Source organism: Eleginops maclovinus, chromosome 4 (genome assembly GCF_036324505.1).
Source record: "Eleginops maclovinus isolate JMC-PN-2008 ecotype Puerto Natales chromosome 4, JC_Emac_rtc_rv5, whole genome shotgun sequence".
Classification (NCBI taxonomy): domain Eukaryota; kingdom Metazoa; phylum Chordata; class Actinopteri; order Perciformes; family Eleginopidae; genus Eleginops; species Eleginops maclovinus.
In genome coordinates this window covers 568,263-593,857 of record NC_086352.1, presented here as the reverse complement: position 1 = coordinate 593,857, position 25,595 = coordinate 568,263, and the positions used below count along the sequence as shown (strand labels likewise).

The window sequence follows — 25,595 nt, the reverse complement described above, 5'->3', positions numbered from 1 at the left end:
AAGATAAGAAAAGATAAACAAAGATAAACAAAGATAAGAAAAGATAAACAAAGATAAGAAAAGATAAACAAAGATAAACAAAGATAAGAAAAGATAAACAAAGATAAGAAAAGATAAACAAAGATAAACAAAGATAAACAAAGATAAGAAAAGATAAACAAAGATAAGAAAAGATAAACAAAGATAAACAAAGATAAACAAAGATAAGAAAAGATAAACAAAGATAAACAAAGATAAACAAAGATAAACAAAGATAAGAAAAGATAAACAAAGATAAACAAAGATAAACAAAGATAAGAAAAGATAAACAAAGATAAACAAAGATAAGAAAAGATAAACAAAGATAAGAAAAGATAAACAAAGATAAACAAAGATAAACAAAGATAAGAAAAGATAAACAAAGATAAACAAAGATAAGAAAAGATAAACAAAGATAAGAAAAGATAAACAAAGATAAGAAAAGATAAACAAAGATAAACAAAGATAAACAAAGATAAGAAAAGATAAACAAAGATAAACAAAGATAAGAAAAGATAAACAAAGATAAGAAAAGATAAACAAAGATAAACAAAGATAAACAAAGATAAACAAAGATAAACAAAGATAAGAAAAGATCAACAAAGATAAACATTATATCTATCTAGATAACCCCCCCCCCCCCCCAGATGCAGTGTTTATCTTCAGAGTGAAACCATCATGTGATGGCTTGTCAATACCCCCCCCCCCACACACACACACACACAGATCAGCAGCTTTTGTCACTGCTCCATTACTTACAGATGACGTTACCTCCCCCCCCCCCCGTTTGTCTGGTTTGCAGAGGTTGCAGTTCTGCTGTTCTATGTTATCAGGACAGGAAGAGCTGCCCCCGTCCGCGTCATTCTGCCCCCGTCAGCTGGATTTACTTTACCTCTCATTCAGCAGAAAGTGAATGAAGCTGCTTACAGTGGGGGGGGGGGGGGGGACGTTACCTCAGAGGGGAAACCCAGTCTGATGATGTCACTCTGGGTATCTGACCGGCAGGTGGACTCATGTCTGCTTCAGTCTTTGTGGAGGCACCTAGTCCTGCAGGGTTAACCCCCCCATCTGGACAGGAGACTGAATGTTCTTCAGAGCCGTGCTGCTGTAGCAGGCTCACCAGAGGAAGTGTGTTCAACAGTGTCTGGATTCACATCAGAGTCCTGGAAGCTGATCCTCCCTCTGCTGACTGAGAGTGGATCTGAAGCTGAATGAGAGCAGAGGCAGCCAGGCGGGAATCAATCCCAGCCAAGTGTGTCGGGTATTTCTGGAGGTCTGGAGGACGGCCATCAGACCCGCTGACCTCTGGATGTCTGTCACAGAAACACAGCTGCTCTGAGTCAGAATACACCCTGCATCTCAACGGGAGGGGGGGGAGATGCAGGGTCAAAATATGTCATTGATGTGAATCGTGTAGATCTGAAGAGTTTTTTTTTTAGGGGGGGGGGGGGGGGGCTGACCGACCAACCGACCAACCGACCAACCATAGACTGTATAACCGACTGTATAATGAGCAAGAGACAAGTTTGCTATCTTCACAATAAATAACATCTTTGTTCAAATGACTCGCGTTCCACGACCACCGACCAATCATAAGCAAGATAACCCACAGCGCGTCTTTACCCATCGGTCCCTCTTGGAGTGAGGGACCGCTTCAGCTTATCAGCTTGTTAGGTTGCTAGCTAACCTCAGTGAATTGTGTTAAAGTTAGCCTAGCTAGACCCGTTCTACGTCACCTCGTTCAAGGCGAACAGAATGCGTTTGTGAAGGCTGATCTCCACAGCATCCGTCCTGTTACTGATATTACTGGCGGCTGTCATTGTGGTCAGATCTGAGAGGGATGAAAACGAACACGTAATGAACAAATACACATCCGTGTGGTTCAGTGAGTAGCTGGTAGTGGTGCAACGGATCATCACTGATCATTGATTCGTTCGGATCAATTATTTCGGTTTCGCATTCATCAACTTTTTAGTAGCTACGAAAAGTTTGGAGTTACGAACAAAATCTACAAACGCTGGCGACCGTGTGTAGAGTTAGTTTACAGTAAGCACATATAACGCTTCACTGTTGGAAATGACAGTATTCATATTGCGCTGTGTTGTGTACACAAGACGCTCTGCCTTTGAAACACGCGATCTAAAAACGAAAACATGTTTTATATATTTTAACAATTGTTGGCAATTGGCAGGTTTAAGATCCAGATTAGGTCCATGGTTGTGAATTATCTATGTAAATCGACTCTACAGATTACACGTTCATTCTACATGTTGAATGATGATAGTGTGGAGATCGTATTGAACCCAGAACTCGGGGAGTTTGAGGGTAACAGCGTTCACCGTCATTTTCGTGTCGTGTTGTGTCTCTGGATACGTAAAAGTTAACAAAACAAGATGGCGCTGTCCTGTAAACCAACCAGCATGGGGCTCCACGTCATCGTAAACACAGATTAATGAAAGGGACCACGATCCCTTTTTACAGTCGTACTTTCAAGCATAAACCAACGGTCATACTTACAGGCATGAAACAACAGTGTGTAGAACCACACTTAAGAAGGAGGTGAATTATGTATATTACATTCACTACACTAGCGTAATACAAATATAGGCTATACATACAATGACAAAAGTTCCGTGGGCGATATGTTATCCGTATCCTTTGTTAAAGTTAATGTTCAATAGCTCTATGCCAATGGGAACCACAGAACGTGCTCATTACATATGGACCAATGCGACACGTTCATTACGGCCGTGGACCGATAAACACTCAGTACCGTACGCACACCAACCGGCATGTGCGTGTTTAACCGGGTGTTAAACAAGGTGTTTAACACCGTGTTTAACACCTTGTTTAACACGGTGTTTAACACCTTGTTTAACACCGTGTTTAACACGGTGTTTAACACCTTGTTTAACATGAATAGCCTACTACCAGTGGTGGCTGGCCAATAGAGGGCACTAGGGCGCCGCCCCACTGGTTTGATTCCTTAGTACATGTATGTAAATACACTGGTTTGATTCCTTAGTACATGTATGTAAATACACTGGTTTGATACCTTAGTACATGTATGTAAATACACTGCTTTGATACCTTAGTACATGTATGTAAATACACTGGTTTGATTCCTTAGTACATGTATGTAAATACACTGGTTTGATACCTTAGTACATGTATGTAAATACACTGGTTTGATACCTTAGTACATGTATGTAAATACACTGCTTTGATACCTTAGTACATGTATGTAAATACACTGCTTTGATACCTTAGTACATGTATGTAAATACACTGGTTTGATACCTTAGTACATGTATGTAAATACACTGGTTTGATTCCTTAGTACATGTATGTAAATACACTGGTTTGATTCCTTAGTACATGTATGTAAATACACTGCTTTGATACCTTAGTACATGTATGTAAATACACTGGTTTGATACCTTAGTACATGTATGTAAATACACTGGTTTGATACCTTAGTACATGTATGTAAATACACTGCTTTGATACCTTAGTACATGTATGTAAATACACTGCTTTGATACCTTAGTACATGTATGTAAATACACTGGTTTGATACCTTAGTACATGTATGTAAATACACTGGTTTGATACCTTAGTACATGTATGTAAATACACTGCTTTGATACCTTAGTACATGTATGTAAATACACTGGTTTGATTCCTTAGTACATGTATGTAAATACACTGGTTTGATACCTTAGTACATGTATGTAAATACACTGGTTTGATTCCTTAGTACATGTATGTAAATACACTGGTTTGATACCTTAGTACATGTATGTAAATACACTGGTTTGATACCTTAGTACATGTATGTAAATACACTGCTTTGATACCTTAGTACATGTATGTAAATACACTGCTTTGATTCCTTAGTACATGTATGTAAATACACTGGTTTGATACCTTAGTACATGTATGTAAATACACTGCTTTGATACCTTAGTACATGTATGTAAATACACTGGTTTGATACCTTAGTACATGTATGTAAATACACTGGTTTGATTCCTTAGTACATGTATGTAAATACACTGGTTTGATTCCTTAGTACATGTATGTAAATACACTGCTTTGATACCTTAGTACATGTATGTAAATACACTGGTTTGATTCCTTAGTACATGTATGCAAATACACTGCTTTGATTCCTTAGTACATGTATGTAAATACACTGGTTTGATTCCTTAGTACATGTATGTAAATACACTGGTTTGATTCCTTAGTACATGTATGTAAATACACTGGTTTGATTCCTTAGTACATGTATGTAAATACACTGCTTTGATTCCTTAGTACATGTATGTAAATACACTGGTTTGATTCCTTAGTACATGTATGTAAATACACTGGTTTGATTCCTTAGTACATGTATGTAAATACACTGGTTTGATTCCTTAGTACATGTATGTAAATACACTGCTTTGATTCCTTAGTACATGTATGTAAATACACTGGTTTGATACCTTAGTACATGTATGTAAATACACTGGTTTGATTCCTTAGTACATGTATGTAAATACACTGGTTTGATTCCTTAGTACATGTATGTAAATACACTGCTTTGATTCCTTAGTACATGTATGTAAATACACTGCTTTGATTCCTTAGTACATGTATGTAAATACACTGGTTTGATTCCTTAGTACATGTATGTAAATACACTGCTTTGATTCCTTAGTACATGTATGTAAATACACTGGTTTGATACCTTAGTACATGTATGTAAATACACTGGTTTGATTCCTTAGTACATGTATGTAAATACACTGCTTTGATTCCTTAGTACATGTATGTAAATACACTGGTTTGATTCCTTAGTACATGTATGTAAATACACTGGTTTGATTCCTTAGTACATGTATGCAAATACACTGGTTTGATACCTTAGTACATGTATGTAAATACACTGGTTTGATTCCTTAGTACATGTATGTAAATACACTGGTTTGATTCCTTAGTACATGTATGTAAATACACTGCTTTGATACCTTAGTACATGTATGTAAATACACTGGTTTGATTCCTTAGTACATGTATGCAAATACACTGGTTTGATACCTTAGTACATGTATGCAAATACACTGGTTTGATTCCTTAGTACATGTATGTAAATACACTGGTTTGATTCCTTAGTACATGTATGTAAATACACTGCTTTGATTCCTTAGTACATGTATGTAAATACACTGCTTTGATTCCTTAGTACATGTATGTAAATACACTGCTTTGATACCTTAGTACATGTATGTAAATACACTGGTTTGATTCCTTAGTACATGTATGTAAATACACTGCTTTGATTCCTTAGTACATGTATGTAAATACACTGCTTTGATACCTTAGTACATGTATGTAAATACACTGGTTTGATTCCTTAGTACATGTATGTAAATACACTGCTTTGATACCTTAGTACATGTATGTAAATACACTGCTTTGATTCCTTAGTACATGTATGTAAATACACTGCTTTGATACCTTAGTACATGTATGTAAATACACTGGTTTGATACCTTAGTACATGTATGCAAATACACTGCTTTGATACCTTAGTACATGTATGTAAATACACTGCTTTGATACCTTAGTACATGTATGTAAATACACTGGTTTGATTCCTTAGTACATGTATGTAAATACACTGGTTTGATTCCTTAGTACATGTATGTAAATACACTGGTTTGATTCCTTAGTACATGTATGTAAATACACTGGTTTGATTCCTTAGTACATGTATGCATGCTTTTTATTATTTTTTATACATTTTGGAGTTATAGCCCCCCCTGGAGAAAACTCCACCAGCCGCCACTGCCTGCTACTATAACTCGGAGCGGAGCAGGATATAATGCGCATGCGCAGCGTTGCTAGGCAACGTGTACAAAGCGAGAGTACGGGTCGTTTTGGTCAGAGCTATGAAGAGAATATATTTGAGGAAGCTCATACATATGATGGGTCACCTGCTGCCACCAGATGCTGACACAGACCAAGAAATTCTGCGTTTCAATGTTGACCAGGCGCTTCCCAGTTTTCAGCATGGAGAGGATGTTGTCAAGTGGTGGGCCGTCGTCTTCAATACAGGGAAGTACCCTGCACTGTGTCAGGCAGTCAAGGCTGCCCTCTCAATGTTCCATGGTGCCCTGGTTGAGTCTTCCTTCAGTGTCATGGGGACCATCATTGATCAACGATCAACGTCAATGAAGATCTCCACCCTCAGTGCTGTGCAGTTAAATACACTTTGCAGACCAGGAACCAGACTGGGGTGGAAATGTTCAGAAGGGAGGATTTGAAGTTTGGGGAGGTAGATAGGAGGTTGTGTTCTAATATTAGTGCAGCTGGAACTAGGGACAAAGCCCAACGACAGGAAAATCAGCTTGTAATCAGAGAAAGGAGGGTTGAGTTTGGCTGCCAGCCATCTACCCGTGCTGCTAGTAATAGGGCAGAGGTGGTGGAGAACGATAGTGTGGCCCGAAAGAGGCACATTGCCAAGCAGCGAAAGCGGGCCCTTGAAAGGCTGGTCCGGGCCGAAAGGATGAAAAGATGGAAATAATATTATGTTGATATGTTGCCAAATTTGGCCAATGGGATTTACTGTTGACCTGTCCTGAATGCTTTTCACCAGTTTACGGGTCAATAACTGTGCCATTGTTACCATAAGAACAGGTTGTCTTTTCCCTTTACTTTCTGATGGGAGTACACCAGAATGCTTCATTTACATGTTACAATAGCAAAATTTAGCTGGGGGGGATGCCCCCAGACCCCCCTACAACGGTTTAGTTTGTCACCTTTTTCAGCCCTTCTGAGTTTGCAGGTATGAAAGCAAACCCTCAAATAATACAGTCTGAGATTAAGACACCATGGATTCTGAATGAGCTCGAACCTTCCCACAGGGAAGAATCAGCTGTGGTTACACACACCTTCCCCTCCAGTCAGCAGGACTTTTACAAATCTGCGTTCCACTCAGAGGCGTGAGGAAGACCAACGTTTCCTCTAAGGGAAAAAAAGGAAACAGGCCGAGGAGGAGCTACCTGTGTTATAGACGCGTTCCTTTGATGTGTCCTGAGTTGAACAGAGTTGATCTCAGGAGAAACACTCTTCTGCAGGTTTCCACTTCTCTATATGCAGAATAAAAGCCACAAGCAGCAGTAAAAATAGAGCCTTTATTGAACGTCTGTTCGCCTTCAGCAGCACGACTTCAGGTTTCCAGCCCCAACATGCAGAAGCCCACAGCCTCTCATTTCTCTGCTCTACAGAAACACTCTGATTCATTTTCTTTATTAGACTGATCATAACTTTTCCGTTATTGAAAATATTCATTTTAAACTTGCAGAAATGAAATGATTAACACAAAGAGGGATGAAAGAATCAGCAGTCAGACGGAGCTGTCGTCAGAGGTGGGGGATAGTGAAAGTTCCTCAGGTAGACGTCTGCATGGTTCAGCGGGAGCAGACGCTCAGACCTCAGAGAGCTGCTGAGAGCCTCATGAGGGTCAGGGGGGGTCAGGGGGAGTCAGGACTTAGAGGAGTAACATCGTTCTGTAAGACACTTCATGTTTTCCTCTGCAGACCTCTTAGTTCCAGAGACCCTCCGGAGGGTCAGGGCCTTTACCCGGGGCCCAGGGGGGTCACGTCGGGGCCAGGGGCCTCCGGAGCTCCAGCTGGGATTCAAGGGTCAGTCTGTCCTGATGCACCTCCTGCAGACACAACCAGAGGAGACCCACAAATTAGCCCCCCAGTACAAGAAGATACCCTTAAAGTGGCCCCCCAGTACAAGAGGAGACGCTTAAAGTGCTGGTGTCTCCACAGGTCCAGTAGCTTCAGCAGAGTTTTAACACTCAGTGAAAATGAAGTTAGGCTCAGCCTGAACCTGTTGCTGACATTCAAGGTTAAAGATGGGACCGGTGAGAGCAACGATCGTCTGATGGGCCTGGTTCTGATCGTCAGATGGATCTGGTTGGTTCTGATCTGATCGAGAGTCTGTCTCTGTGGACCTTTGAACCCATCACCCTGTGAGACTCTGGGACGGACCCTTTTTACCTTGGTTCACATGTTGATCCACAGACAAACGTTCTGATGCCAGTCAGGATATCTGGAGTCGCTCCTCACAAAATAATCTCAGACTAGAATCGATTGACCGTTCGACAGTCTCCAGCCACTCTCTGGAGCTCTTTGGCCAGCAGGATCAATAATGGAGATATTTTAAAGGGAGGGGGGGTTTGAGAGAACCTGTTGTTCCCCTTTAACAGAACCAGCTCTGAAAGGGAGGGGGGCACGAGAGGAGTTTCATCAGCCGGCTCACATGGGAAGGATTACTGAGGGAATGCAGAAAATGTTTACCCTGACCCGCCCCGAGACAAAGAGAGAGGAGTGCCCCCCCCACCGGGAGTAAAGCCTGTCAGAGGGGGAGGGGCAGCTGACTGAAGGAACATGGTGCTGTGGGGGGGCATCAGGTTCAGCCATTCGGGAACCACTGATCACTTCATCTACCTAAAGACCTGCTCATCAGGTCTGGAGATAGGTAAAGTTGGGGGGGGGTATTTAACATCGTGCATGATATTCCCTTTCCTGTTTCAGTTTTCCTGTTTACGTCTGAACTCTGTGCATCAGATGAACCCCCCCCCCAACTCTCTCTCAGGAGCCTCGGGTTATTTCCTGCAGGCAGGTGTGCATGCCGCAGCGCTGCAGTCTAAATGAAGACACACATTCTGCAGATTCCTCACATGCCTGGAGCATCCGGGGAGGGCGGGGGCTTTATATCAACCTTCTTTAGAGAGACAGAGCATATTAAAGCTGTGTGTGTGTGTGTGTGTGTGTGTGTGTGTGTGTGTGTGTGTGTGTGTGTGTGTGTGTGTGTGTGTGTGTGTGTGTTTTGTCGTCACACTCTTCACAGACTCCCCTCCGGACAGACTTTAGAAACCGTTCTCAGAGTGTGAACAGGAACGCATCACGACCTGCCGGGGCTGACAGGGGCTCTGACGCTCTAAATGTGGGGGGGGTGGTGGGGTGGGGGGGGGGGGGGGCAGTATAGACCAGGAGAGATTCTGTGAAGTCAGGACGATTCAAACAGTTTGTGTCAGCTTTCTTGAATCCTGTGTAAAACCTGCAGGTCTGGATCTTCTGGTACAGTCTAAAGCAGTGGTTCTCAAAAGGGGGTACACGGACGCCGAGGGGGACGTTGGAGTCTGCCGGGGGTACGTGGGTTTTTTTAGAAAAAAAGTTCGAACATTTTTGAAAGTCGAAATTTTGAGTCGAATTTTTAGGAATAAAAGTCTGATTTTTGTAAGAATTAAAAAAAAGAAATAGTCGGAAATGAGAAAAAATTGGGAGACAGAAACAGACTGGAAAAAAGTGTAGTAGCTGCAGTCGCCTCCCTGTCACCGAGAAGGACAAACATCCTCAGTGGAGCTCCAGCCGATGCTCCTCACTGAACTGTCAGCACAGCTTATTGAAGGATCAGTTCAAAGCAGCTGATGTCTCTCAGGGTTACTGCATGATGTCACTGGTTTGCCATGAATTTAGAGATGGATTATAAACATTTAAATGTAGCTTTAAGAGTTTCTCAGTTAAAGGCTTTAATAAATCACACACTGATGGAGCAGCTGGACCTCTTGAAATTGTTTTTGCGCTGGTCAGGGGCTTCTTGGCTGACATTTTTTTAATGTACATTATGCATTATTGAAAACATGTTGGGAACCACTGGTCCAAAGTGTGTGTGGGTTTTATCTTGCTCTCTGTTGCACTGAATGAAGCACAGAACGTTTCTTAGGGTAATATAGTGTGAAGATTTCAAACCCAACCCTAATCCTAAAGTATATTCCTAGAGGAGACAGGAAACACACACACACACACACACAAACACACACACCTTGAGTTGCTGCTGCAGGTCGCTGTTGAGCCTCGTCAGCACGGCGTTGGTCTCCTTGTTTTTACGGATCAACATCTGGATCTGCCTCTTCTGTTTGGACGGCAGCCTGAGAGGGACAAACATCACCTTATATAAAACTACAAAAATAAACGTGTATCTGAGAGAGTTGAACTGCTTCAGTCTAACTTATTGGAACTTCAATCAGGAAATGGAAATGATTATCTATCAGACTGCAGTGTGGGTATTTAGAGGGGGGGTCTGTGCAGAGCTGTGATATATATCCAGAAATCTGTCCTGACCTCTGAGCAGGTTTGGTGGGAGGGGGCTCCAGGTTCTGGACCTCTGGATGGTACTTCCTCCTGATCGGCTTCTGAGGGGCCTGGGGGGGAGGGGGGGCCAGCTCCTGAAGAACAGTGACTAAAGTTACCCTCCTCCCTGACAGACTCTCTCTGGATCGCTATATACAAGTATAGGGTCTCACCTGTTTGGAGGTGATGGTCAGGTCTTCAGAGCTCCTGATCCTGCAGTGAGGGTCTTCAGCCCCCCTCTGCTTCTGAAACACACACAGGAGAAACATCAGGAGAGAGCAGGACCAGCTGACGGTGCGTTCAGGTGCTCCTCTCAGTATGACCCCTGAACCTCCACCAGTAAACATGTTCCTGGTGCTGACGTCATGAGGAGGGGGGGCAACAGGACCACCCTGCAGGGACATTCTTCATGAGGGATGGACAAGCTTTCCCTGCAGTTCCCTCATCTGGGGCGTTCAGGTGTACTGGAGTACCCCAAATGGAATGCCTCCTGAGGTGGACTTCCTCCCCATACCTGACTCCCCCTTTAGAGTGGAGTCTCTGCATGAGAACATTAAGAGAACACTTTGATAAGAGGTTCAGCTGTTCTGTTTGATTAGTGTCTATAAAACACCTCCTGCTCTGGTTCTGCTCCACAGTGTCTCCTGCTCTGGTTCTGCTCCACAGTGTCTCCTGCTCTGGTTCTGCTCCACAGTGTCTCCTGCTCTGGTTCTGCTCCACAGTGTCTCCTGCTCTTCTGCTCCACAGTGTCTCCTGCTCCGGTTCTGCTCCACAGTGTCTCCTGCTCTGGTTCTGCTCCACAGTGTCTCCTGCATCGGTTCTGCTCCACAGTGTCTCCTGCTCTGGTTCTGCTCCACAGTGTCTCCTGCTCCAGTTCTGCTCCACAGTGTCTCCTGCTCTTCTGCTCCACAGTGTCTCCTGCTCCAGTTCTGCTCCACAGTGTCTCCTGCTCTGGTTCTGCTCCACAGTGTCTCCTGCTGTGGTTCTGCTCCACAGTGTCTCCTGCTCTGGTTCTGCTCCACAGTGTCTCCTGCTCTTCTGCTCCACAGTGTCTCCTGCTGTGGTTCTGCTCCACAGTGTCTCCTGCTCTGGTTCTGCTCCACAGTGTCTCCTGCTCTTCTGCTCCACAGTGTCTCCTGCTGTGGTTCTGCTCCACAGTTTCTCCTGCTCTGGTTCTGCTCCACAGTGTCTCCTGCTCTGGTTCTGCTCCACAGTGTCTCCTGCTCTGGTTCTGCTCCACAGTGTCTCCTGCTCTGGTTCTGCTCCACAGTGTCTCCTGCTCTTCTGCTCCACAGTGTCTCCTGCTCTGGTTCTGCTCCACAGTGTCTCCTGCTCTTCTGCTCCACTGTGTCTCCTGCTCTGGTTCTGCTCCACAGTGTCTCCTGCTCTTCTGCTCCACAGTGTCTCCTGCTCTGGTTCTGCTCCACAGTGTCTCCTGCTCTGGTTCTGCTCCACAGTGTCTCCTGCTGTGGTTCTGCTCCACAGTGTCTCCTGCTCTTCTGCTCCACAGTGTCTCCTGCTCTGGTTCTGCTCCACAGTGTCTCCTGCTCTGGTTCTGCTCCACAGTGTCTCCTGCTGTGGTTCTGCTCCACAGTGTCTCCTGCTCTTCTGCTCCACAGTGTCTCCTGCTCTGGTTCTGCTCCACAGTGTCTCCTGCTCTGGTTCTGCTCCACAGTGTCTCCTGCTCTGGTTCTGCTCCACAGTGTGTCCTGCTCTGGTTCTGCTCCACAGTGTGTCCTGCTCTGGTTCTGCTCCACAGTGTGTCCTGCTCTGGTTCTGCTCCACAGTGTGTCCTGCTCTGGTTCTGCTCCACAGTGTGTCCTGCTCTGGTTCTGCTCCACAGTGTGTCCTGCTCTGGTTCTGCTCCAGTGTCTCCTGCTCTTCTGCTCCACAGTGTCTCCTGCTCTTCTGCTCCACAGTGTCTCCTGCTCTGGTTCTGGACTCTGACACTCAGGGTCCCTCCTTTAATCAGAGACCCTCAACTGAAAGCCAACAGGAGAGACAGAGCTGGCTGTGGCTCGGTGCACAGAGAGGACATGGTTCTGGGTCTGAGGGTCTGGATGTTTCACATGGTTCTGGATCTGGGGGTCTGGAGGTTTTCCTTCTCTGAGCTGGGAGTTCCTCAGACTGATGAAGTGATCCTGATCTGGGTTTTTCCTGAAGATTAAAGAGCAGCCCTCTGGGGGGCCGGCTGGACACAGCATGGAGGAGAGAGAAGTGAAGGGAAGTCCAGTTTCCACAGAACCCCGGGGGTCTGGTTCCTCTGTGGATTTTACTGAATGGATTTAGTCCTTTGTGTTGGTACGGTATGTATCTGAGGGTTTCATATGGAGCCTGAAACAGCTGATCGGGATGGATTCCTTTTCCTTCACTGCAAACCGGATCTACTGACTGGTGCAGAGGAGGGAACCAGAACCAGAACCAGGAGTGAAATTTAATCATAAAGTGAGGTGAAGGTTAGAAGTGAAGAAGAGGAGATGTAAGAGTCCCATAACAAGTTACAGAAAGTCAAGATAAGAAGCAAGGAAGGATGTGTCTCCTGAGCAGAGACTCATAGACCTGATCCCTCTGAGAGACAGAGCAGAGACTCATAGACCTGATACCTCTGAGAGACAGAGCAGAGACTCATAGACCTGATCCCTCTGAGAGACAGAGCAGAGACTCATAGACCTGATCCCTCTGAGAGACAGAGCAGAGACTCATAGACCTGATCCCTCTGAGAGACAGAGCAGAGACTCATAGACCTGATCCCTCTTAGAGACAGAGCAGAGACTCATAGACCTGATCCCTCTGAGAGACAGAGCAGAGACTCATAGACCTGATCCCTCTGAGAGACAGAGGAGAGACTCATAGACCTGATCCCTCTGAGAGACAGAGCAGAGACTCATAGACCTAATCCCTCTGAGAGACAGAGCAGAGACTCATAGACCTGATCCCTCTGAGAGACAGAGGAGAGACTCATAGACCTGATCCCTCTGAGAGACAGAGCAGAGACTCATAGACCTGATCCCTCTGAGAGACAGAGCAGAGACTCATAGACCTGATCCCTCTGAGAGACAGAGCAGAGACTCATAGACCTGATCCCTCTGAGAGACAGAGCAGAGACTCATAGACCTGATCCCTCTGAGAGACAGAGCAGAGACTCATAGACCTAATCCCTCTGAGAGACAGAGCAGAGACTCATAGACCTGATCCCTCTGAGAGACAGAGGAGAGACTCATAGACCTGATCCCTCTGAGAGACAGAGCAGAGACTCATAGACCTGATCCCTCTGAGAGACAGAGCAGAGACTCATAGACCTGATCCCTCTGAGAGACAGAGCGGAGACTCATAGACCTGATCCCTCTGAGAGACAGAGCAGAGACTCATAGACCTGATCCCTCTGAGAGACAGAGCAGAGACTCATAGACCTGATCCCTCTGAGAGACAGAGCAGAGACTCATAGACCTGATCCCTCTGAGAGACAGAGCAGAGACTCATAGACCTGATCCCTCTTAGAGACAGAGCAGAGACTCATAGACCTGATCCCTCTGAGAGACAGAGCAGAGACTCATAGACCTGATCCCTCTGAGAGACAGAGGAGAGACTCATAGACCTGATCCCTCTGAGAGACAGAGCAGAGACTCATAGACCTAATCCCTCTGAGAGACAGAGCAGAGACTCATAGACCTGATCCCTCTGAGAGACAGAGGAGAGACTCATAGACCTGATCCCTCTGAGAGACAGAGCAGAGACTCATAGACCTGATCCCTCTGAGAGACAGAGCAGAGACTCATAGACCTGATCCCTCTGAGAGACAGAGCGGAGACTCATAGACCTGATCCCTCTGAGAGACAGAGCGGAGACTCATAGACCTGATCCCTCTGAGAGACAGAGCGGAGACTCATAGACCTGATCCCTCTGAGTGACAGAGGAGAGACTCATAGACCTGATCCCTCTGAGAGACAGAGGAGAGACTCATAGACCTGATCCATCTGAGAGACAGAGCAGAGACTCATAGACCTGATCCCTCTGAGAGACAGAGCAGAGACTCATAGACCTGATCCCTCTGAGAGACAGAGCAGAGACTCATAGACCTGATCCCTCTGAGAGACAGAGCAGAGACTCATAGACCTGATCCCTCTGAGAGACAGAGCAGAGACTCATAGACCTGATCCCTCTGAGAGACAGAGCAGAGACTCATAGACCTGATCCCTCTGAGAGACAGAGCAGAGACTCATAGACCTGATCCCTCTGAGAGACAGAGCAGAGACTCATAGACCTGATCCCTCTGAGAGACAGAGCAGAGACTCATAGACCTGATCCCTCTGAGAGACAGAGGAGAGACTCATAGACCTGATCCCTCTGAGAGACAGAGCAGAGACTCATAGACCTGATCCCTCTGAGAGACAGAGCAGAGACTCATAGACCTGATCCCTCTGAGAGACAGAGGAGAGACTCATAGACCTGATCCCTCTGAGAGACAGAGGAGAGACTCATAGACCTGATCCCTCTGAGAGACAGAGCAGAGACTCATAGACCTGATCCTTCAGAGACAGACGTCACCTGCTCTCTGAAGAGGCTGAAGTCAGCGAAGTCCAGCTGCTGCACCTTGTTCTGGGGGGGTCCTTGTTCTATAACCTATGATTTATACGTGTTGTATCTATTACACGTATAAATCATAGCTTATAGATATGTTATATGTTATAGATATGTTATATGTTATAGATATGTTATATGTTATAGATATGTTATATGTTATAGATATGTTATATGTTATAGATATGTTATATGTTATAGATATGTTACATGTTATAGATATGTTATATGTTACATGTATGTTATAAATATGTTACATGTATGTTATAGATATGTTATATGTTACATGTATGCTATAGATATGTTACATGTATGTTATAGATATGTTATATGTTACATGTATGTTATAAATATGTTACATGTATGTTATATATGTTACATGTTATAGATATGTTACATGTATGTTATAGATATGTTATATGTTACATGTATGTTATAGATATGTTACATGTTACATGTATGTTATAGATATGTTATATGTTACATGTATGTTATAGATATGTTGTATGTTAAAAAGCACAGCTGCTGTAATGACTCTATAATCACCTGGGAGGCTGGAGGGCGGGGGGGCAGAGCTGGAGGGGAGGGCAACCACCCACTCTTTATTCCTGAAAATGTATGAGGACCTGGAGCCCCCTGCTGGAAGAGCTTGTTGAGGTCCAGAGAGGAGGCTCTGGAGTGGGTCTTCTGGGGTCGGGGTGGAGGGGTGGGGGGCTCCTCTGACTTCTTCATGGCCTCTTCTATAGAGGTGCTGGAGAAGGACCTGGGGGGGAGGGGCAGAGAGAGTGATGATGTCATAAATGCAGGAGATCAGAATGTGTTACCAATGAGCGGATCTTCACCTGGGTCTTGTTCTGGCCCTCAGGTGGGGGTCCAGATCCTGACGAGGCTCTGTGAAGGGGGGGGGGGGGGGGGGGGGGGGGAGAGATTTTGTAATGTATATTAAACTCCTGCAGAATAAGGACCACTCATTGGTCGGTACGGATCAATGCTCCACTAACAGAGCTTCTCTCACCTGGCCTCCGAGGGAAACCCCCCCGCTGCAGACCCTGATCCACCTGAGAGGGTTTCACCGTCTGCACATCTGGAGAGGAGAAAAAACTGGGGTCAGGACCGGATCAGGACCAGGTCAGGACCAGGTCAGGACACGATCAGGACCAGGTCAGGATAAGGTCAGGACCAGATCAGGACTGGATCAGGACCAGATAAGGACCAGGTCAGGACTGGATCAGGACCAGGTCAGGACCCGATCAGGACCAGATCTGGATCAGGACCAGGTCAGGATAAGGTCATGGACCTTGTCTACAGGCTTCCTTCTTCAGCTCTGGGTGAGGTGGGGGGAGTCCGGTCCACTCTGGGAGAGGGGGGGGCTGTCCGGTCTGTTCTGAGATGCTGCTCTCCTGAAACACACACCACACAGACTGAAACATCACTGCTGTGTTGAGGTTCAGCCTGCAGCCCCCCCTGCTGGGGAGACTCTATCAGGAAGGGGGTTACCGTGAGTCCGATCCTGGGGGGCCCGTCCTGGAACAGGATCAGAGGCTCGGCGCTCTGCAGGAACACACAGTTAGTCTGCAGGGGTTCATAGGTCATTCAAAGAGATGTACGGCTGCCATCTTTACCTCGGGTGGGGGCTGTGTGTGCAGCAATAGGCTCGGCTGCAGGGGGGGGGGCAGGGTGTCCGGCAGAGGGTAGCCGTTCTTCCGAGCCACGATGAGGTGGAACGCTGTACAGAACTCGGAGAAGCAGAGAGCGCCGTCTCTGTCCACGTCGCTCAGCTCCCTGAGAGAGCACAGCTTAATGTAACACGACCCCCCCTCAGAGACCTCAACATAGAAAAAGAAACACGGTGGGGGGTCAAGCTGTTCAGACAGATATCTCACCAGATGTGGGACAGCTCTGGGATCGGCAGTCTGGACTTAGTGAAGAAGCTCTTAGCAATGCTTCCTGCAGACAGGGGGGGGGGGGGGCAAACAGAACAGATAAAGGGTTGATGCAGGACGTAACCCCCCCCCCAGGATGAAGATAGGGGGTTATCCAGGGGCTCTCGTGGTGGTACGTACCCAGGATGAGGGCCCCAAGGTCGGGCTGCAGGCCCGTGAACTGAGCGGTGTAATACTGCAGCTGTTCCTCTGAAATCCTCCAGGGGTCCTCAGTCTCAGAGGGGGGGCCTGCACACACACACACACACACACTTCATTACAGCAGATTAAACAGACCCCAGCAGCATCTACAGCCCCCCATCAATAAACAACAAGAGTACCGTGGCCCGCACAGCCGGCTCCACACTGCTCCTGAAGCCCCCCGGGGAGGAGTGCTGCTCCTGATGAACACTGAGGGGGGGTCTGATCTCATAACCTGCAGGAAGAGAGAGACATGGTTAAAGTTCACAGACCACCCCCGAGAGAGAAGATGGTCTCTGAGGCTCCAGGACAGGGCTGCAAACTCACTTGTGGGGGGGTCGTTCCTCTGCTGGCTGTATGGAAACCTGTGGTGGGTGAGGGGGGAGCGGGGGAGGGAGCTGTTGGGTGAACGGGGGAGAGACCAGGCGTCCTGCAGGGAGAGGAGGGGGGGGGGTTACACATTGGGTTACACACTGGCTATGAACTCGAGAACCCTCCTCTGCAGGAGCCTGAATGCATCACGGGGGGTTCAGGGACCGAGTCTCCTGGTCTTATCCAGGGTCTCATTAGTGCTCCGCCATTAAAACCTCTTTAGTATCATAAACACACAAACACACAAACACACAAACACACAAACACACAAACACACAAACACACAAACACACAAACACACAAACACACAAACACACAAACACACAAACACACAAACACACAAACACACAAACACAAAAACACACAAACACACAAACACACAAACACACACAAACACACAAACACACAAACACACAAACACACAAACACACAAACACACAAACACACAAACACACAAACACAAAAACACACAAACACACAAACACACAAACACACAAACACATAAACACACAAACACACAAACACACAAACACACAAACACACAAACACATAAACACACACAAACACACAAACACACAAACACACAAACACACAAACACATAAACACACAAACACACAAACACATAAACACACAAACACACAAACACATAAACACACAAACACACAAACACATACAGTATTATAATACTTATATACAGTATGTATATAAGTATTATAATACTGTATATAAGTATTATAATACTTATATACAGTATTATAATACTTATATACATCCCGGATTTGTGTTCTGTTTCCACCTGAGGGTTCAGAGACCCTCCCTCACTTCCTCCCTCCCCCCTTCCCTCCAGCTGTCTCTCACCTTCTTCTCCCCCTCGGCCTCCAGGTGTCTGAAGCTCAGGTCGCGGGGGGCCCAGGTCACTGACCCTGTAGACCCATCTGCAGGCGGGGGGGCGACCGGGTACCGGACCTCCGGATCAATCTTCAGACCCAAAAACCTGGGCAGAGGGAGATCTGGGGGGGGGGGGGGGGGGGGGGGGGCTGTGTTACACATCTGCACAAACACACTGACAGTTTTACAGATCATCCTCCATCGCTGTTTAACCTCAGATTCACACTTAACCTAGGGCTGCACAATTCATTCGGATTTAAACACGATCACGATTTCGGCTTCCCACATCAAAATCGCGTGATGAGCGAGATCTGAAATGTGTCCTTCGGTTTCACCAGAACGCTCAGTACCAATGTTTCCATCCAAAGCCAATCTAGTGAGAGATACACAATACAACACACAACACACAATACCACACACAACACACAATACAACACACAACACACAATACAACACACAATACACAATACCAAACACATACACAATACAATACACAATACAATACTCAACACACAAGACACAATACAACACACAATACAACACACAATACACAATACAATACACAATACAATACACACACATCACAATACAACAACACAATACAATACACAATACAACACACAACACACAATACACAATACAACATCACAATAAAAACACAACACAATACAACACAACACACAATAAAAAAAACACACAATACAACACACAACACACAAAACAATACCCCACAAAACACACAAAAACAATCAAACACAATACACAATACAATACACAATAAAAAACAAACCAAAACCAAACCACACACAAACCAAAACACAAACCAAACACAAAACAAACAATACAAACACAATAAAAAACCATACAACAACAACACACAATACAAAACCAATACACAATACAACAACAATACAAACACATAAAAAACAAACACAAACAAACACAATCCAAAAACACTCAAAACCAATACAAACACAAAACAAAAACAATAAAACACAAACAACACACAAAACACAATACCACAAACAAACACAAAAAATACACAAAACAACACACAAAAAACACAAAAAAATAAAAAATCAATACCAAAACAACCACAAACACAATACCACACACAAACACAATCCACCACAAACACAATACACAAACAAACACAATACACAATACACAATCAATACCACACAATACAACACACAACACACATACACACAATACAATACACAATACAACACACAATACACAATACAATACACAATACAATACACAATACAATACACAATACAACACACAATACAAACACACAATACAATACACAATACACTACACAATACACACACAACACACAATACCACACACAACACACAATACCACACACAATACACAATACACAATACAACAACACAACACACAATACAACACACAATACAACACACAATACACAACACACAATACAAATACACAATACAACACACAATCACAATACAATCACAACACACAATACAACACACAATACAACACACAACACACAATACCACACACAACACACAATACAACACACAATACACAATACACACACAATACACAATACAACACACAATACACATACATACATACAACACACATACACACACAAACAATACAATACACAATACACAATACACAATACACAACACACAATACAAACACACAACACACAATACAACACACAATACACAATACAACACACAACACACAATACAACACACAACACACAATACACACACAACACACAACACAATACACAATACAACACACAACACACAATACACAATACAACACACAATACACACACAATACACAATACACAATACAACACACAATACACAACACAACACACAACACACAATACACACACAACACACAACACAATACACAATACAACACACAACACACAATACACAATACAATACACAATACAACACACAACACACAATACAACACACAACACACAATACAACACACAATACACAATACAACACACATACACAATACAACACACAATACACAATACACAATACAACACACAATACACAACACAACACACAACAACACATCACACACAACACACAACACAATACACAATACAACACACAACACACAACACACAATACAACACACAATACACTACACACACAATACAATACACAATACAACACACAACACACAATACAACACAGCAACACACAATACAACACACAATACACAATACAACACACATACACAATACAACACACAATACACAATACACAATACAACACACAATACACAACACACAATACACAACACAAACACACAATACACAACAACACAAAACACAACACAACACACAATACACAATACAACACACAATACACAATACAACACACAATACAACACACAATACACAATACAACACACAATACACAACACACAATACACAATACACAATACAACACACAATACAACACACAATACACAATACACAATACACAATACAACACACAATACAACCACAATACACAATACACAATACAACACACAATACAACACACAATACACAATACACAATACAACACACAATACATCACACAATACACAATACACAATACAACACACAATACAACACACAATACACAATACAAAACACAACGATATTTAAATCGTGATATTTTATCGAGATATTTAATCGAGATATTAATCGTGATAATTATCGAGATAATTAATCGAGATAATTAATCGAGATAATTAATCGAGATAATTAATCGAGATAATTAATCGAGATAATTAATCGAGATAATTAATCGAGATAATTAATCGAGATAATTAATCGAGATAATTAATCGAGATAATTAATCGAGATAATTAATCGAGATAATTAATCGAGATATTTAATCGAGATATTAATAATCGAGATATTTAATCGAGATATTTAATCGAGATAATTATCGAGATAATTAATCGAGATAATTAATCGAGATATTTAATCGAGATAATTAATCGAGATAATTAATCGAGATATTTAATCGAGATAATTAATCGAGATAATTAATCGAGATAATTAATCGAGATATTTAATCGAGATAATTAATCGAGATAATTAATCGAGATAATTAATCGAGATATTTAATCGAGATAATTAATCGAGATAATTAATCGAGATATTTAATCGAGATAATTAATCGAGATAATTAATCGAGATATTTAATCGAGATATTTAATCGAGATAATTAATCGAGATAATTAATCGAGATATTTAATCGAGATATTTAATCGAGATAATTAATCGAGATAATTAATCGAGATATTTAATCGAGATATTTAATCGAGATAATTAATCGAGATAATTAATCGAGATATTTAATCGAGATATTTAATCGAGATATTTAATCGAGATAATTAATCGAGATAATTAATCGAGATATTTAATCGTGATATTTAATCGAGATAATTAATCGAGATAATTAATCGTGATATTTAATCGTGATATTTAATCGTGATATTTAATCGTGATATTTAATCGAGATAATTAATCGAGATATTTAATCGAGATATTTAATCGTGATATTTAATCGAGATAATTAATCGAGATAATTAATCGAGATATTTAATCGAGATATTAATCGAGATATTTAATCGAGATATTTAATCGAGATAATTAATCGAGATAATTAATCGAGATAATTAATCGAGATATTTAATCGAGATATTTAATCGAGATATTTAATCGTGATATTTAATCGAGATATTTAATCGTGATATTTAATCGTGATATTTAATCGAGATAATTAATCGAGATATTTAATCGAGATATTTAATCGTGATATTTAATCGAGATAATTAATCGAGATAATTAATCGAGATATTTAATCGAGATATTTAATCGAGATAATTAATCGAGATATTTAATCGAGATATTTAATCGAGATATTAATCGAGATATTTAATCGTGATATTTAATCGTGATATTTAATCGAGATAATTAATCGAGATATTTAATCGAGATATTTAATCGTGATATTTAATCGAGATAATTAATCGAGATAATTAATCGAGATATTTAATCGAGATAATTAATCGTGATATTTAATCGAGATATTTAATCGAGATATTTAATCGAGATATTTAATCGTGATATTTAATCGAGATATTTAATCGTGATATTTAATCGTGATATTTAATCGAGATAATTAATCGAGATATTTAATCGAGATATTTAATCGTGATATTTAATCGAGATAATTAATCGAGATAATTAATCGAGATATTTAATCGAGATATTTAATCGAGATAATTAATCGAGATATTTAATCGAGATATTTAATCGAGATAATTAATCGAGATATTTAATCGAGATATTTAATCGTGATATTTAATCGAGATAATTAATCGAGATAATTAATCGAGATATTTAATCGAGATAATTAATCGAGATATTTAATCGAGATATTTAATCGAGATATTTAATCGTGATATTTAATCGAGATATTTAATCGTGATATTTAATCGTGATATTTAATCGAGATAATTAATCGAGATATTTAATCGAGATATTTAATCGTGATATTTAATCGAGATATTTAATCGAGATATTTAATCGTGATATTTAATCGTGATATTTAATCGTGATATTTAATCGTGATATTTAATCGAGATATTTAATCGAGATAATTAATCGAGATAATTAATCGAGATATTTAATCGAGATAATTAATCGAGATATTTAATCGAGATATTTAATCGAGATATTTAATCGTGATATTTAATCGAGATATTTAATCGTGATATTTAATCGAGATAATTAATCGAGATAATTAATCGAGATATTTAATCGAGATAATTAATCGAGATATTTAATCGAGATATTTAATCGAGATATTTAATCGTGATATTTAATCGAGATATTTAATCGTGATATTTAATCGAGATAATTAATCGAGATAATTAATCGAGATATTTAATCGAGATAATTAATCGAGATATTTAATCGAGATATTTAATCGAGATATTTAATCGAGATATTTAATCGAGATAATTAATCGAGATATTTAATCGAGATAATTAATCGTGATATTTAATCGAGATAATTAATCGAGATATTTAATCGTGATATTTAATCGTGATATTTAATCGAGATATTTAATCGAGATATTTAATCGAGATATTTAATCGTGATATTTAATCGAGATATTTAATCGTGATATTTAATCGTGATATTTAATCGAGATAATTAATCGAGATATTTAATCGAGATATTTAATCGAGATATTTAATCGTGATAATTAATCGTGATATTTAATCGAGATATTTAATCGAGATAATTAATCGTGATATTTAATCGAGATATTTAATCATGATAATTAATCGTGATATTTAATCGAGATATTTAATCGTGATATTTAATCGAGATAATTAATGAAGATATTTAATCGAGATATTTAATCGTGATATTTAATCGAGATAATTAATCGAGATAATTAATCGAGATATTTAATCGAGATAATTAATCGAGATATTTAATCGAGATATTTAATCGAGATATTTAATCGAGATATTTAATCGAGATAATTAATCGAGATATTTAATCGAGATAATTAATCGTGATATTTAATCGAGATATTTAATCGTGATATTTAATCGAGATATTTAATCGTGATATTTAATCGAGATATTTAATCGTGATATTTAATCGTGATATTTAATCGAGATAATTAATCGAGATATTTAATCGAGATATTTAATCGAGATAATTAATCGTGATATTTAATCGAGATATTTAATCGTGATATTTAATCGAGATATTTAATCGAGATATTTAATCGAGATAATTAATCGAGATATTTAATCGTGATATTTAATCGTGATATTTAATCGAGATAATTAATCGAGATATTTAATCGTGATATTTAATCGTGATATTTAATCGTGATATTTAATCGAGATAATTAATCGAGATATTTAATCGTGATATTTAATCGTGATAATTAATCGAGATATTTAATCGAGATATTTAATCGTGATATTTAATCGAGATATTTAATCGTGATATTTAATCGAGATATTTAATCGTGATATTTAATCGAGATATTTAATCGTGATATTTAATCGTGATATTTAATCGAGATATTTAATCGTGATATTTAATCGAGATATTTAATCGAGATATTTAATCGAGATATTTAATCGTGATATTTAATCGAGATATTTAATCGTGATATTTAATCGTGATATTTAATCGAGATAATTAATCGAGATATTTAATCGAGATATTTAATCGTGATATTTAATCGAGATATTTAATCGTGATATTTAATCGAGATATTTAATCGTGATATTTAATCGTGATATTTAATCGAGATAATTAATCGAGATATTTAATCGTGATATTTAATCGTGATATTTAATCGTGATATTTAATCGAGATAATTAATCGAGATATTTAATCGTGATATTTAATCGTGATAATTAATCGAGATATTTAATCGAGATATTTAATCGTGATATTTAATCGAGATATTTAATCGTGATATTTAATCGAGATATTTAATCGTGATATTTAATCGTGATATTTAATCGAGATAATTAATCGAGATATTTAATCGAGATATTTAATCGTGATATTTAATCGAGATAATTAATCGAGATATTTAATCGTGATATTTAATCGTGATATTTAATCGTGATATTTAATCGAGATAATTAATCGAGATATTTAATCGTGATATTTAATCGTGATAATTAATCGAGATATTTAATCGAGATATTTAATCGTGATATTTAATCGAGATATTTAATCGTGATAATTAATCGAGATATTTAATCGTGATAATTAATCGAGATATTTAATCGTGATAATTAATCGTGATATTTAATCGTGATAATTAATCGTGATAATTAATCGTGATATTTAATCGAGATATTTAATCGTGATATTTAATCGAGATATTTAATCGAGATAATTAATCGTGATATTTAATCGTGATATTTAATCGAGATATTTAATCGTGATATTTAATCGTGATATTTAATCGAGATATTTAATCGTGATATTTAATCGTGATATTTAATCGTGATATTTAATCGAGATATTTAATCGTGATATTTAATCGTGATATTTAATCGAGATAATTAATCGAGATATTTAATCGTGATATTTAATCGAGATATTTAATCGAGATAATTAATCGAGATATTTAATCGAGATATTTAATCGAGATAATTAATCGAGATATTTAATCGTGATATTTAATCGAGATAATTAATCGAGATATTTAATCGAGATATTTAATCGAGATAATTAATCGAGATATTTAATCGAGATAATTAATCGAGATAATTAATCGAGATATTTAATCGAGATATTTAATCGAGATAATTAATCGAGATATTTAATCGAGATAATTA

General features: G+C 40.5%; 1 protein-coding gene across 1 annotated transcript in view; it reads right to left on the bottom strand.

Annotated features, from left to right (window-relative positions):
- Positions 1–7,195: 7,195 nt before the first annotated feature.
- Positions 7,196–25,595, bottom strand: part of reps2 (RALBP1 associated Eps domain containing 2) — a 24,273-nt gene continuing 5,873 nt past the window's right edge. The window contains exons 3-17 of the mRNA XM_063880702.1: positions 18,147–18,298; positions 17,243–17,345; positions 17,056–17,150; positions 16,856–16,967; positions 16,676–16,739; positions 16,415–16,574; positions 16,290–16,364; positions 16,090–16,192; positions 15,808–15,876; positions 15,635–15,683; positions 15,339–15,555; positions 10,388–10,459; positions 10,206–10,309; positions 9,907–10,012; positions 7,196–7,735 (exon numbers count right to left, since the gene is read on the bottom strand). Coding sequence (XP_063736772.1) covers positions 7,667–7,735; positions 9,907–10,012; positions 10,206–10,309; positions 10,388–10,459; positions 15,339–15,555; positions 15,635–15,683; positions 15,808–15,876; positions 16,090–16,192; positions 16,290–16,364; positions 16,415–16,574; positions 16,676–16,739; positions 16,856–16,967; positions 17,056–17,150; positions 17,243–17,345; positions 18,147–18,298 — 1,550 coding nt within the window. The 3' untranslated portion in view covers positions 7,196–7,666. The remainder of the gene's footprint in view (positions 7,736–9,906; positions 10,013–10,205; positions 10,310–10,387; positions 10,460–15,338; positions 15,556–15,634; positions 15,684–15,807; positions 15,877–16,089; positions 16,193–16,289; positions 16,365–16,414; positions 16,575–16,675; positions 16,740–16,855; positions 16,968–17,055; positions 17,151–17,242; positions 17,346–18,146; positions 18,299–25,595) is intronic.